The 15,394-nt window shown below is 38.1% G+C and overlaps 1 protein-coding gene across 1 annotated transcript in view; it reads left to right on the top strand.

The window, feature by feature from the left end:
• The window catches only part of HCN1 (hyperpolarization activated cyclic nucleotide gated potassium channel 1), a 394,340-nt gene extending 379,434 nt beyond the window's left edge, over nt 1–14,906 (top strand). The window contains exons 7-8 of the mRNA XM_060634577.3: nt 8,607–8,771; nt 11,941–14,906. Of these exons, the coding sequence (XP_060490560.2) occupies nt 8,607–8,771; nt 11,941–12,824 (1,049 nt within the window). The 3' untranslated portion in view covers nt 12,825–14,906. The remainder of the gene's footprint in view (nt 1–8,606; nt 8,772–11,940) is intronic.
• The last annotated feature ends 488 nt before the right edge of the window (nt 14,907–15,394 follow it).

The raw sequence follows: 15,394 nt of genomic DNA, 5'->3' as shown, positions 1-15,394 counted from the left end.
CTTCAATTTCCTTCATAAGCTTTCTATAGTTTTCAGCATACAGATCTTTTACATCTTTGGTTAGGTTTATTCCTAGGTATTTTATGATTTTTGGTGCAATTGTGAATGGGATAAGTTTCTTTATTTGTCTTTCTGTTACTTCATTGTTAGTGTATAAGAATGCAACTGATTTCTACACATTGGTTTTGTATCCTGCGACTTTGCTGAATTCATGTATCAGTTCTAGCAGACTTTTGGTGGAGTCTGTCGGGTTTTCCATGTATAATATCATGTCATCTGCAAAAAGTGAAAGCTTAACTTCATCTTTGCCAATTTTGATGCCTTTGATTTCCTTTTGTTGTCTGCTGATGCTAGCATTCCCAACACTATGTTAAACAACAGCAGTGAGAGTGGACATCCCTGTCGTGTTCCTGATCTCAGGGGGAAAGCTCTCAGTTTTTCCCCATTGAGGGTGATATTAGCTGTGGGGTTTTCATAAATGGCTTTTATGATGTTTAAGTATGTTCCTTCTATCCTGACTTTCTCGAGGGTTTTTATTAAGAAAGGATGCTGAATTTTGTCAAATGCTTTTTCTGCATCGATTGACAGGATCATATGGTTCTTATGTTTTCTTTTATTAATGTGATGTATCTCATTGACTGATTTGCAAATGTTGAACCAGCCCTGCAGCCCAGGAATGAATCCCACTTGATCATGGTGAATAATTCTTTTTATATGCTGTTGAATTGGATTTGCTAGTATCTTATTGAGAATTTTTGCATCCATATTCATCAGGGATATTGGCCTGTAGTTCTCTTTTTTTTGCTGTGTCTCTGTCTGGTTTGGGAATCAAAGTAATGCTGGCTACATAGAATGAGTCTAGAAGTTCTCATTCCCTTTCTATTTTTTGGAACAGCTTGAGAAGATAGGTATTATCTCTGCTTTAGACCCCGAATAGCCAAAGTAATTTTGAAGAAGACCAAAGCACGAGGCATCACAATCCCAGACTTTAACCTCTACTACAAAGCTGTAATCATCAAGACAGCATGGTATTGGCACAAAAACAGACACATAGACCAATGGAATAGAATAGAAACCCCAGAATTAGACCCACAAAAGTATGGCCAACTAATCTTTGACAAAGCAGGAAAGAATATCCAATGGAAAAAAGACAGTCTCTTTAGCAAACGGTGCTGGGAGAACTGGACAGCAACATGCAGAAGAATGAAACTAGACCACTCTCTTACACCAGTCACAAAAATAAATTCAAAATGGATAAAGGACATGAATGTGAGATAGGAAACCATCAAAACCCTAGAGGAGAAAGCAGGAAAAAACCTCTCTGGTCTCAGCTGCCACAATTTCTTACTTGACACATCCCCAAAGGCAAGGGAATTGAAAGCAAAAATGAACTATTGGGACCTCATGAAGATAAAAAGCTTCTGCACTTCAAAGGAAACAATCAACAAAGCTAAAAGGCAGCCAACGGAATGAGAAAAGATATTTGCAAATGACATATCGGACAAAGGACTAGTCTCCAAAATCTATAAAGTACTCACCAAACTCCACACCTGAAAAACAAATAATCCAGTGAAGAAATGGGCAGAAAACATGAATAGACACTTCTCTAAAGCAGACATCCAGATGGCTAACAGGTACATGAAAAGATGCTCAATGTCACTCCTCATCAGGGAAATACAAATCAAAACCACACTCAGATACCACCTCACTCCGGAGTGGTTAAAATGAACAAATCAGGAGACTATAGATGCTGGCGAGGATGTGGAGAAACGGGAACCCTCTTGCACTGTTGGTGGGAATGCAAAGTGGTGCAGCCATTCTGGAAAACAGTGTGGAGGTTCCTCAAAAAATTAAAAATAGATCTACCCTATGACCCAGCAATAGCACTGCTAGGAATTTACCCAAGGGATACAGGAGTGCTGGTGCACAGGGGCACTTGTACCCCAATGTTTATAGCAGCACTTTCAACAATAACCAAATTATGGAAAGAGCTTAAATGTCCATCAACTGATGAATGGATAAAGAAATTGTGGTTTATATACACAATGGAATACTACGTGGCAATGAGAAAGAATGAAATATGGCCTTTTGTAGCAACATGGATGGAACCGGAGAGTGTTATGCTAAGTGAAATAAGTCATACAGAGAAAAATCCCATATGTTTTCACTCCTATGTGGATCCTGAGAACTTAACAGAAGACCATGGGGGAGGGGAAGGGAAAAAAAAAAAAGGTTAGAGAGGGAGGGAGCCAAACCATAAAAGACTCTGAAAAACTGAGAACAGGGGCACCTGGGTGGCTCAGTAGGTTAAGCGTCCTACTTCAGCTCAGGTCACGATCTCGCGGTCTGTGAGTTTGAGCCCCGTGTCGGGCTCTGGGCTGATGGCTCAGAGCCTGGAGCCTGCTTCTGATTCTGTGTCTCCCTCTCTCTCTGCCCCGGCCCCATTCATGCTCTGTCTCTCTCTGTCTCAAAAATAAATAAAATGTTAAAAAAAAAACCTGAGAACAATCTGAGGGTTGATGAGGGGTGGGAGGTAGGGGAGGGTGAGTGATGGGTATTGAGGAGGGCACCTGTTGGGATGAGCACTGGGTGTTGTATGGAACCAATTTGACAATAAATTTCATATAAAAAATAAAAAATAAAGTAAACAGAGAACCCTGGTTTAGATGTAAACCTGACAGCTACAAGACTTCATTTCCCAGAAAAGTCCCTCATTGACGTCACCTAAGATCCTGTTAGAAAAATGCAGTGTCAGCACCTCACCCACGCACGCGCGCGCGTGTGTGTACGCACCCCCCCCCATTTATTGAATCCTAACCTGCTTTCAGCAAGACATCCAGGCAATTCTTATGCATATTAAAGTGTAGGAAGCACTACACTGAAGATTCCAGTATGAATCAGTTGACCCTTAATAATACATGACAATAAATAAACCAGAACATACCATTAAATAATAATACATTAAATAAGCCAAGAAAATGTGTATTTAAATCCCTATTTTATTATTCACATGTGTATATGTTACATGTGAGTGAAAGAAACAAAGAGAGAGAACCAGGGGAAATTTTTGGTGACAAGTAACTCTTTTTCTGTAGAAGACTTACCTCCTAAATATCTACTGAGTATATTTTCTGTTTAGATTTTATTTCTGCTGTACTTTCCTTTTTCATTTGGTGTAAGCCTATTAAGCCACATAGGAAAACAGAGCTGTCAGGATATCTCTTCAAAAAACACACTTGAGGTAGCTAAGAGCCAAAATCATTTGATGAATTTTTTAAAAGCTGGCTGCTTTTTAAAGGCATTTATAATTCAAGGTGTTTGATTAACTTTTAAAGAGTTGAGTGTTGGTAGATTTAAAATCAAAAGGAAAGACTTGGAGTGGTCCAGTGGATTTTTAAAGATGGATAGAACTAGGAAAACTGTGGTCTTACCCTTCTTAGCTTTGATACTATTTATGTGATTTTTGTTCCAATCACATAACAGATCCCCTTTAATCTTCTGTATGTGACATGGGCTAACATGGGCTGGCAGTGATTGTTTTTTATCTATTCAACAGATATTCTGAAAATTACTGAGGTAGTCCGTCAAGTCTTTTTAACTTGCTAAAGACAAGTGGTATAAATATATAGTAGATAACGGTTTATAGTTTTGTGTAAAGCAGATTTTATGTAGACATTAGGCAGTTGAAGGAGTCACAGTAGAAGTTAAAGACACATACATCATAACAAAGGGGAAGGGGTGAGAGGTTTAGGAGTGGGAACTATAAACCTTAATGAAAACATCTGTATATCCAACAGAATGAAACAATCATGTCACAAACATGTTTGTAATCAATAGGAACCAGATAAAGGATAAGGGCAGTCTGGTGGATAGGTCCGAGCTCTTCAAACAGAAATGGCTATTTGGAATGTTGTGCTCAAATGTGAGCACTTTGTTTTATAACGAATGTTTGCACACTGATGTTAGTCATTCTGTTCTTAATTTATTGATTGGGGCGCCTGGGTGGCTCAGTCGGTTAAGCGTCCGACTTTGACTCCGCTCATGACCTCACGGTTTGTGAGTTCAACCCCTGCGTTGGGCTTTGTGCTGAGAGCTCAGAGCCTGGAACCTGCTTCCGATTCCGTGTCTCCTTCTCTCTCTGTCCCTCCCCTACTTGTGCTCTCTCTCCCTCTGTCTCTCAAAAATAAACATGTAAAAAGCAGGTTACTTACAAAGGTATGGGAAATGATAAATATATTTTACACATTTGAACAGTTATTTGATACATGAAACAGTTACTTGCTTGTTCCAGCAGGTATAGTCAAAATCACAAGGGGAAAAAAAATACAGCAAGAGGAGAGGGAACATAACAAGGAAAGGAAAGGACTCATGTTTTAAGAGTGTCCGCACTGTGGTAGGCTTGTGCCAGGCACTTTGTAAGCACTCTTTTAGTTAATCCTTGTAACAACTTTGCCAATGCTCATCTTGTCTGAGATGCCACTACTGGTCGATATTCAGAGCCAGGGGTGATCACCCTAATTTCTATGCTTTAAGAGAGATGTATTGACCAAACATATGGGGGGAGAGCTAAGACTTTTTTTTTTGGAAAAGCAATAACTTTAGATGATATAAATGACAATTAGCATGGACAGTGGTAGAAGATGCTAATAATTATATAAATATGACTGTGTCTGTGAGAACTGAAATGATCAGTTGTATCTTTAGAAAATAAAGCAAAATTGGATATTCTAGTTATGAGACTATCATAATATAATCTATATGCATAATTATTCCTTTATAATACCTGAAATTGGAGAGATATTATATCCAATCTGTTTCAAAAGGTTATAAAAGATGTGAAACATTTCAAAGTACAAATTTACATCGATTTAATGTTCTATTCTATTCCAAATTCCCTAGATTCCTATTCAAATCCATCTGAGATCTGAAATGTTTCTACTAGCCAAGCTTGATATGCAGATTGATTTCAGCCAGATGTTACCACCTCCTATGCCATAAGACGTGATATTTTACTAGTTTACTACCACTAAATATAGAAAGATAACAAATACAAATATAGAAAGAAAATGAAAAAAGTGATACTTCCTTTTGCACATTGTATGAGGCACTGGATTAGAAGCCTAAGTAATTTATAGGAAATTAGTATTCTGATACACAATAGTGAATTACTTTTATTTCATGATATTGAATACTTTAAAAAGGGAGCAGCTTCCTGCTTAGGTTACTCTGAGCAGCCAAGTACAAATTTTCCCGTAAATTCTAGAAACTCAAATTAAACGTTTACCTTACAAATCTCTGTCATAAGTTCCTGCTAAGTCCCTGTATTACTGCAATGTCAAATTCTGTTTTAAGGGTCAGGGAAATGTTTCTGAGTTGCAAAATTGTTGACACCATTTGCCCTACCTTATAAAATGACTTCATATAGGTGGCAGTAATTTCACATAGACTGAAACACATATGATCAAGGTTAACTAATGGCAGCAAAAATAGCGTTGAGTAGTTGATGTATCTCATACCCTAAGGTTTATTAAAAGTATATTTTTAATTTGGTGGGTGGTGGGTCAAATTTTACTTCCTGGGACATACTCTTTATAATGTTGAAATTGAAAATAGTTTTCCAATCTGCCTGTGAGGGGGAGCATTACTGTCACTTTTCCTCTTCAGTAGGTGAAATAAAGTACCCTATAAAGAAAAAAAGAGAATCATACAGAATTAAAATATGCCAAGAACTCAATACTTGTGTTATTTTATTATTTGATTATTTGATTATTATTTAGAAATTTGTATCCAGACAAAGGGACTTATTTCCAAGTAGATTTGCACTAAAAATTTTAAAACAGTGATTGCACCACTGGGAAATTCCTAGTCGAGGTCTCAAAGAGTAAATAAGCAAGAAAAAAAAAAGCAGAAAGATTGGAACAATCAACACAGTCTAGAAAATATGCCATAGGATTCTTTAAAAAGCTTACATCTCTGTAAGATGAACTTGGTTTGTTCTTTGGGAGTTCAATGTTATTTCATTGTGTATTTTGCTTTTTGTGTGAAATCAATCTGAGCACCCCACAGCAAGTTAATTTTCTACCTAATGAGTAAAGACATTATCTACACCGAAGAAAATATTACCATACCTTCTAAACACTTTCTTCATTATAGACATTGAACAAAACCTGCAAAGATATGTTTTGTTGCCTAAAGAAGGTACATAAATCATTTAGCCAGTTCTATTACAAAGGGGAGATACCTCACAGGGGAACTAATACTACATTATCTACAACTTAAGAACAGAACTTAATGTGGGCCTTGGGTTTGTCCACTATCATTACATACTCATAAACATTTTAAAATAATTTTCCCTGGGCTCAAAACTCAAGGTTGCAGTTGCTGGGAGGGATACAATAATGTTACTGTATAGTTACTGTCTTTAAAATGTCTAAAGCCAACGAAGGAGATAAGTGATATTTAAGAAGTGATTATAAAATCCAATACAAGAAAATAAAAATAGTGATAAATTAATATACACATAATTTCTTAAGCTAAAGGATAGTATGAGATACAGGTGACTAAATTGTATTTTCTTTCTGTTTTTTGCCCAAACCCAAATACACACCCACTCAGAGTAAATACAGAAAAACTCTGTAACACCTAACACAGGACTCTTTTCCCTCAATAAGTGGATCTCCAAAATGACTTAATATTAGAAGCAACTGCTCCATTCACATATTGAATTTGGAAATTCGTGAAATCTAAGACTCTTTAATGATCAGAAGGTCTGCTTTTTTCATTGCTAAGTGTGTGGCATTTTTTGTGTTACTCATGGTAGAAACAAAGACTACAGAGGCTTTAAAAGAAGGGACTATTTTGAAGTGATTTTCACACTGACCGGTGATTTTTCCTGCTCATGAATGAATACACCTTCATTTGTTCGGTTTTTCACTAAGAAATTACTGAGGAGATGCCAAGAGATAATGGCTGAAGAGTTTTGAGTTGCCTCCAGAACTGTGATGACATAAACTTTCAGTTGTTTAAACCTTTTATTTCATTGTTTAGAGTACAGTAGCCAGCAAATTCCATAGTATAATATTTATGCTTAAATATTAACCAATATAGATTCATCTTTCTACATATACCTAGTACACACACACACACGCACACGCACACACGCACACACACACATGAACACTCCACAATATTATTTATTAAATTTATAACATGTTACCAGCATGAACAACAGCATAACTGGTTGTTTAGGTGGCATTTCCTAAAATTCTGTCTTCCCAGATTGGTTCAGATGTGTTTCTAAATACTCCCAGAATGCCCACAGTCTGTATTGTTGTTCTTACCAGATTGCATTTAAATGAACTCTTAATTAAGATTAACTCTTTTTTTTTAACCATCATCGTATAAGTAACACAAAAGTAGACATTATGTTTGATTCATATTTCTAGCCTTAACATCAAGTACATAATCCCTACCACATAATTTACTCACAATGTTCATCAACATGAACTGACCTTATTGAAGAGTGTGAATTTAGACCCCTTTCATCCTTACGTTAGGAAACTGTGCGTTTCAGAAATACTTCTGCCATTTCTTTTTTCAAATTGGTTACCTTGAAACTAAATTTTTTAATTGTTTCTGTTTTTTTAGATCAAAGTCTATAGAGTTTAATTAATAAACTTGGGGAAATGAAATAGAAAATTACCACTTATAGATCTATTTAACTAGCAAATAAGGGAATCCGGATTTGCAAATGTTTGCTTACCACATTTTGGAAATCTAATTCTCAAGAAAGAATTCTTCTGAGAAACTCTTGAAATAGAAAGCCACTCTATTCCTTTGGTATATAGCTTTTTATACTGATCTCATTGGGAATATGCCAACAACATAAGGCATACCTGAAACACATCCATCTGAACCCGTGGTCATTTTTCTTGATCACAGGACTTTCTAGACCAATGCTCGGGTTCACTTTGGTTTCTGTCTATATGTTATGATCTGCTTTTTGCCTTCCAAACTTTATGAAAATCTTGTCTGATTACAGTTTTTTCCAATACTTAACTCCACCGTGGATTTATGATTCCATTTTCTACACTTTTATTATTTCAGATGCATTGGAAGGACAGCTGAGGGATAGATAAATCTGTTTCAGCTTTCCATTTGAACTAAAAACTTTAATTGTTTAAAAAACAATATTATTTTAAGGTTGCATATTATTAATTGGATATTTTTGTCACGAGGAATTTACTGATAAAAGAGAAAATGCTGCCGGGGTGCCTGTGTGCCTCAGTCAGTTAAGCGTCTGACTTCAGCTCAGGTCATGATCTCACAGCTTGTGAGTTCAAGCCCTGTGTTGGGCTCTGTGCTGACAGCTCAGAGCCTGAGGGCTGCTTTGGATTCTGTGTCTCCCTCTCTGTCTGCTCCTCCCCCGCTCACACTCTGTCTCTCTCTCTCAACAATAAATAAACAATAAAAAAAAATTTTTTTTAAAGAAAATGCTGCCAATCATTGCTTGATCACACCATGAGACTTTTTTTTTTTTTAATTGTAGGTCCCAGTGGTCTTGGAAAGAAAATGACCAAACAAATCTTTCTTTCTTGTTTTTGTAGAGATTTGCTTGCTTACCAAGGGACGCCGCACTGCCAGTGTTCGAGCTGATACATATTGTCGTCTTTATTCACTATCCGTGGACAATTTCAATGAGGTCCTGGAGGAATATCCAATGATGCGGAGAGCCTTTGAGACGGTTGCCATTGACCGACTAGATCGGATAGGTATTCTCTTCAGTTTTATTATCTTTTACATGTACAATTAGGTTATACTCTAGTGGACTGATATATGTTTACAATTGTAAGTCCTAAATGCTATCATAGGTTGCCTTTTAATTAGCATAGAAATAGCAGTTAGCTCTAGCCCTATTTCTACTGTCTAACTTTCTCTTCTTAAGTGTTCTGGATTTATTTAATCATCTCTATTTTTACTAGCTGCTCAGTCTGATTTCCCCAGTGATGCCAATACAATTTGAATCTTCAGGTAAAAAGCAATGATAAAAATTTTAGGTAGCACTAAAATAGAACTAAAATTATAATAGTATGAGTCTATATTACAAACCAAATTTTGCTACAAGGTTTTTAAAAAATTTTTACGTATCACCTTTACACTTTTATCTATATATTGAGAACTGAAAACTTGTGTGTTTTAATTGTCTCAGTAGAAGCTTCTTGAAATGTTTGTAATACAGACTCAAGCAGGAAAAACCTTGATAGAAATGCCCTACATAGATGCTTTACTTTGTAAACATCGACTTAAAGTCTTCTCTGCTCTCAAATAAGAATATATAAATTAGACTTTACTAGTTACACTAGTTTAAAGGTTTGAATAATTGCTATAGTAAAGTTAAATCAGATTGGCTTGCTATTAGCTTCCTAAAATATGCTGGAACATTCTGATATCAGAAGGTAGTAAGCGTTTACTCTCTACACCTAAATCCTCTTCCCCCCACCCTACCCTGCCCTGCCCCCACTTCACTCTACTCAATTTTCATAATCTATACAATTTTCAGTATAGATATCATTTCCCTGTAGAAATCTCCCCTGACCTCCCACCGCTACGCGGCTGAATATCCTAGGTATGTTCTCCCATCCCCGCCTAGGAATTTCCTCCATCACAATACTGCCTTTATTATCGTAATTGCTCTAACAATGCTAAGATTTGTGAATGTAGAGAACACGTCTAATTCACTATTACATTCACAGTACCTAGTACACAACGAATATTCTTGAAGAGAGGTGGTAGGGAGGGGTGAAGGAATCCGTGATCTCAAAGGTGATGGGGTTGGGATCACTTGGAAGTAAACAGGTGCTTCATTCTCATTAAAGGTAAGGCTTTTTGAAGGATGTATTATGTCAGCTTTTCTTCCGCACATTATATCTTTCTTTCCTTCTATATAAGTGGGATGACAGAGGCATAAGAGTCTGAAATTAGGTTAGGAGAAGTAAAGGTAGCTTTTGGACATTATCGTTAGACAAAACACACATAGTAGAAATTCATATTGACAACTCAGACCCGTAACAGGACACAGTGTGGAGAGAGACAGTGCCCATAAAAGTGGGTATTCCTGAAAGCATCTTTACTTCATTTGAAAATACCCTTTTTGTGGTTTGTGACTGCTCATGGTAGAGCGAGAGACTGATATCTGAGCACATGAGGTTTTTCCTAAGCCAGCTAGACATCTTTAGAGAAAGCAATAAAATCACGATATTTTAATAGAGAATTTCTGTTAATCTGCGACAGCTTCACTTTCATCTCACTTATTCCAACTAATTTGTATAAGAAAGTTTGCAGTCAATAATATAGGCAATAAAATTGCTAATAAGCACCAAGCCATTGCAGTTTTGATCCTTATAAAATTCTAACAGTACATTAAAAAGTAGAGTATTTCTCTATAAGTTCACAGATAGTAACATTACAAAACGTTGACTATTCACATGATGACAAAGAAATATTTCCCTTTTCCATTTTGTGGCAATGGCTTATAAATGTACACCATATGTAGTTAAGACAATATGCCAAATAAGCATTATATTTATTACCAATATAGCAGTTTTTGTTCTTTAGAAAATTAGAACAATTCTGTAAGGAGAGACAAGTATTTATTTTTGGCAACCATTTAAAATGATAGTTTTCCAGCAGCCAAGTAAATTATAACACATATTTCCATTAAAAAATAGTCCTTCTAACTCTAATTTATTTAGCAATATGGCAAAGTGGATTCACTGTTCAGTTATGATATTTATTTGGGTATTGTTTTATCAGTGATGCCACCAAAAGTTACTGATTTTCCCCTCTTCATCTAATTTTGATTCTATTGATAGTCTGCCAGGGAATGTCTCCTTACTGCAAAGCACTCTAAAGACAATGGCAGGAAGGAGAGGTAATGCTTACTGAGGTCCTCAAGGGAACTGAAAGCTTGCCATACACTGTCCCCTTAATCCTCACAAAGACACTTCAGAAAAGGAAAGATTACGAAGTGGTTCTCAACCTGGCTGTACATAAAACTCCTTTGAGGAAATTTGCTTTTAAAGTACTGAAGTCTGCCCCCATGTCTGGCTATTCTGATTTAATTGGTAGGGTACAGATGAAAATCATTACGTTTTAAAGGTCCAGGGATGAGAAAAATATGGATGTACGCACTGGCATGGGCACTGGTCAAAAGCAAAGGCCTTGCAACAGTGTGCCTGAAACTTGCACAGTGAGAATCACCTAAAGATCTTAGTAAAATGCAGCATCTTGTTCGGCGAGTAAGATGGGGCTTGAGAGACAGCTTTTCTAAAAAGAGCTCACATTGACACAGGTGCAGCTGGTTCGTTGTCCGTGGTAAGGATCTACAATCAGATTTGCTGTTTTCCTTCCCCAGTCAGGTTACTTAGTAGTCATGTTTTCCTGGACACTGTTCTTAACCTTCCCATATCCCATTCTCCTTTTGGGTGAAATCGCACTGTAAACACAGCTACTTGCAAGAGTTGAGGATTCAATAAAATACATCCACCTAAAGCCTTTTGTAGAGTACCTGAGATAGTGTGCGTGTCTATTGGCCTTTCTTGACAAAGTAGCTTTAAACTTACGTTTTGCTTCCAGACCCGTCCCGGTCCACATGCCCTTTCTTTTGCCACTCTTCAAAGTAGCCCTCGCGTCAGATATCTCCCTTTTTGCCAGATTACAGGCTTCTCGACTTGACTCGCAGAAGGTAAGATTTCCCGGAGAGATACAGGAAGTGCGAAGGGCAGGAGCCATCTTTTTGTCTGGCTCTGAAGGTGAGTACTTGGCTTTTAAGCCTCTTCCAGGAAACACTGGCATACTTCCGCTTTCAGGAGCCACTCTCACTTGGGCTTGTCGTCAGTCGTTTGTAGGCCTTCTAAGCGCCTGTCTTTCTTTCGCCGCCAGGAAAGAAAAATTCAATCCTTCTGCAAAAGTTCCAGAAGGATCTGAACACCGGCGTCTTCAACAATCAGGAGAACGAGATCCTGAAGCAGATCGTGAAACACGACCGGGAGATGGTGCAGGCAATCGCTCCCATCAGTTATCCCCAAATGACAGCCCTGAATGCCACCTCTTCCACCACGACTCCGACCTCCCGCATGAGGACACAGTCTCCGCCGGTGTACACAGCGACCAGCCTGTCCCACAGCAACCTGCATTCCCCCAGCCCCAGCACACAGACCCCCCAGCCGTCAGCCATCCTGTCACCCTGCTCCTACACCACTGCGGTCTGCAGCCCGCCGGTACAGAGCCCGCTGGCCACTCGAACTTTCCACTACGCGTCGCCCACCGCCTCCCAGCTGTCGCTCACGCAGCAGCAGCAGCAGCAGCAGATCCAGCAGCCCCAGCCCCCGCAGCCCCCGCAGCAGCCCCCGCAGCCCCAGACGCCCGGCAGCTCCACGCCCAAGAACGACGTGCACAGGAGCACCCAGGCGCTCCACAACACCAGCCTGAGCCGAGAGGTCAGGCCCCTGTCGGCCTCGCAGCCCTCGCTGCCCCATGAGGTTTCCACTCTCATTTCCAGACCTCATCCCACTGTGGGCGAGTCCCTGGCCTCCATCCCTCAGCCCGTGACGGCTGTTCACGGCCCGAGCCTTCAGGCAGGGGCCCGGGGCACTGTCCCCCAGCGAGTCACCCTGTTCCGACAGATGTCGTCGGGAGCCATTCCCCCCAACCGAGGAGCCCCTCCCGCACCCCCTCCACCAGCAGCTGCTCTTCCGAGAGAGGCTTCCTCAGTCTTAACTACAGACCCAGAGGCAGAAAAGCCACGATTTGCTTCAAATTTATGATCCCTGCTGATTGTCAAAGCAGAAAGAAAGACTCATAAACTGAGAATGTTCTCAGAAATTATTTTCTTCTATCTCCTGATAGATTCCTATAGCCTACTATGAAGAGATATTTTAGACAGCTCTGGCCTACATGCAAAATGTAAAATATATAAATATATATCTACTATTCAATATCTATCTAAATTCCCAAGAGAGGTTCAAAAGACCTGTTTAGCATTCAGTGTTATATGTCTTCCTTTCTTTAAATCATTAAAGGATTTAAAATGTTGTTGTAAGATCATTTATTTTTAACCAACTTTTACCGAATTCCTTTGATATATGTATTTCTCTATTTTATGAAGAGTTCTTGGATTCAATGGAAACAAAACTCTGATTTTAAAAAGGCAACTCAAGTGAGCCACTGAATAGCACCAACCAAATCTTCTTTCATTAGCTGTGTCTCTGCATCTAAATTGTTAATCATGAATTATGGAGGATTGAATGGCAAATCCCACTTTATAAATCTAAATTGTATTTTGGTGCTTTCAATTTTGAATTAGGTTAGATCACGTGGTATGCTCGGCCACGGCTGGAGACTAGCCTCGCCACTGTCCCGAGTATCTCTAACCTCAAACACATCCATTGATCTTTCAGAAAGCTGAGGGGATATTTGTCTTCGTGTGTTACCGGACTTTTACCAAGACTCAATCAATGTTAGCTGTAAATAACTTTTTCAACCCAAATAAAAATAGCTCTTCTGTGTTGTATGAAGGTAAAAGTCATCACTTAAGAATTTAGTTTTATTGCTTCACTTCAAAACTTAGAGTTTTAAATTTTACAAAACCTAACTGTGACAGTTATTCAACTGTAATGCAATGGCTTGAAACCTACAATATTATTTTAACCTGCAATGTTTTATGCAAAATTGTATGCTCAATTCTACAAATTGCTTGTATTACACCAAAAATCATTACTTTTCTTCCTTCTTGCCATAATCAAGCATCTGAAAATAGACCCTGCATGCTTTTTTGGAAAAACAAAATAGGTTCAGATCAGTCACTGTAGGGAGAGGCTTACAGTATTTCTCATTTCTAGAAAAGTATAACCATTCATTAATTGCCTATCTTAAAATTCCTATAAGGCTGACTTGGATCTCTGACTTAAGTCTAGAAGTGAGGTTTTCACTTTCATTTAATATTATTACTATCATTTAAATAATGATTTGTAAACCACAGCTTGATTTGGAGTTGCCAGTGTGTTCTGTGTCTTCACTGTTGGTAGGTAGTAGTTAACCCTGGTGTTAATTTAAATTAACTAAATACACTATAGCCTCCTGTCTGGGAACACACACTTTGTTCTATGTATATTGTAATAAAATGGTTAGCAAATCTTAAGGCATGTGGTGACTAACATAGCCCTTAGGTAGGAGGTTTATTTTGAACGTGCTGGAAAATGTATGGACGTGATGACAGAAAGCAGGGGGCAAACTGAATGTGAGCATTGTTTGTTCGTTCGTCTGTTTCCTTAACTCTCCATGATCTGTGAACATCTGCTTCTTCTCAAAGAAGTCCCTTAGTAATTATTTGTGCCTAATGCATCCCACGAATGTGGTGGATGACTGGAACACAATCGGAAGATTCCTAATAACCGACTTCTGTAAATAACCCAAGAGAATGACCTGACGTGGAGGTCTTCAGTATCTCTGACACTGGCGATACGTTAAAGAAGAACTGAACAAAGATCACACGAGAAATGGGGCAGGGCTTCCAGATAGACTTGAGGACAGAAAACAAAACGAAGCAAAAACTCTAAAATGGATCCATGCTGCCTGTTATGCCTTTTACGATTACAATACCTATAATACCAAAATGAGTTGTTATGTTTAATTTCTAACAGATCCCAGCTTGTGTGGAAGTACTCAACAATGCTCGTCAATGTAATGTTGTCATTAACATGCTGGTGACATCTGATGGCGGGTCAGGAGCGGTATAAGAAGGGGATTGTTCCGTCTACCTAGATCCTATGGGAAAGCTGCAAGACCATTTACATATCAGTACAAAACTCCTTTATTTTATTAAAATATTGAGAATTCACTTCAATTTATTAAGATCATGTATTGGTCCTTTAAATTATTAAAGGTTTACATTTGATAGCACTAATGGGTTTGGTAGTGAAATATTTTTATATATATAAATTTTTGGTTTTTTATTTTGAGCACTATTGGGAAACATAAGCAAAATTGAATTGCATGGTCTTTCAGTGCAACCATAAAATTTTTATTCACTTTGTAACAGAATGGACAAAAACACACTAAGGTTTATATGTTAAACTCATAAAATGGTACAGGGTAAATTATATACATATATATGTATGAATATATATGCTTAGATTAAGAAAACAAATTGACTCACATTCCTGTAATATAAAAGTCCATTGCTAGTTGAAAAGTGACCTCTTTTCTCTGTACATAGTTAAGCCCGTAAGTATGGAGTTTTAATCTGTACAGAAAGAAATGTATTATTGAAAAGATTGGTCTTTCTGCGGCTGGGAAAATAGTAGAGTAGCTGATTCTTACAACAACTGTATGATCA

This window comes from Panthera onca, chromosome A1 (assembly GCF_046562875.1).
Source record: "Panthera onca isolate mPanOnc1 chromosome A1, mPanOnc1 haplotype 2, whole genome shotgun sequence".
Classification (NCBI taxonomy): Eukaryota; Metazoa; Chordata; class Mammalia; order Carnivora; family Felidae; genus Panthera; species Panthera onca.
This window is presented reverse-complemented; position numbering and strand designations above follow the sequence as displayed.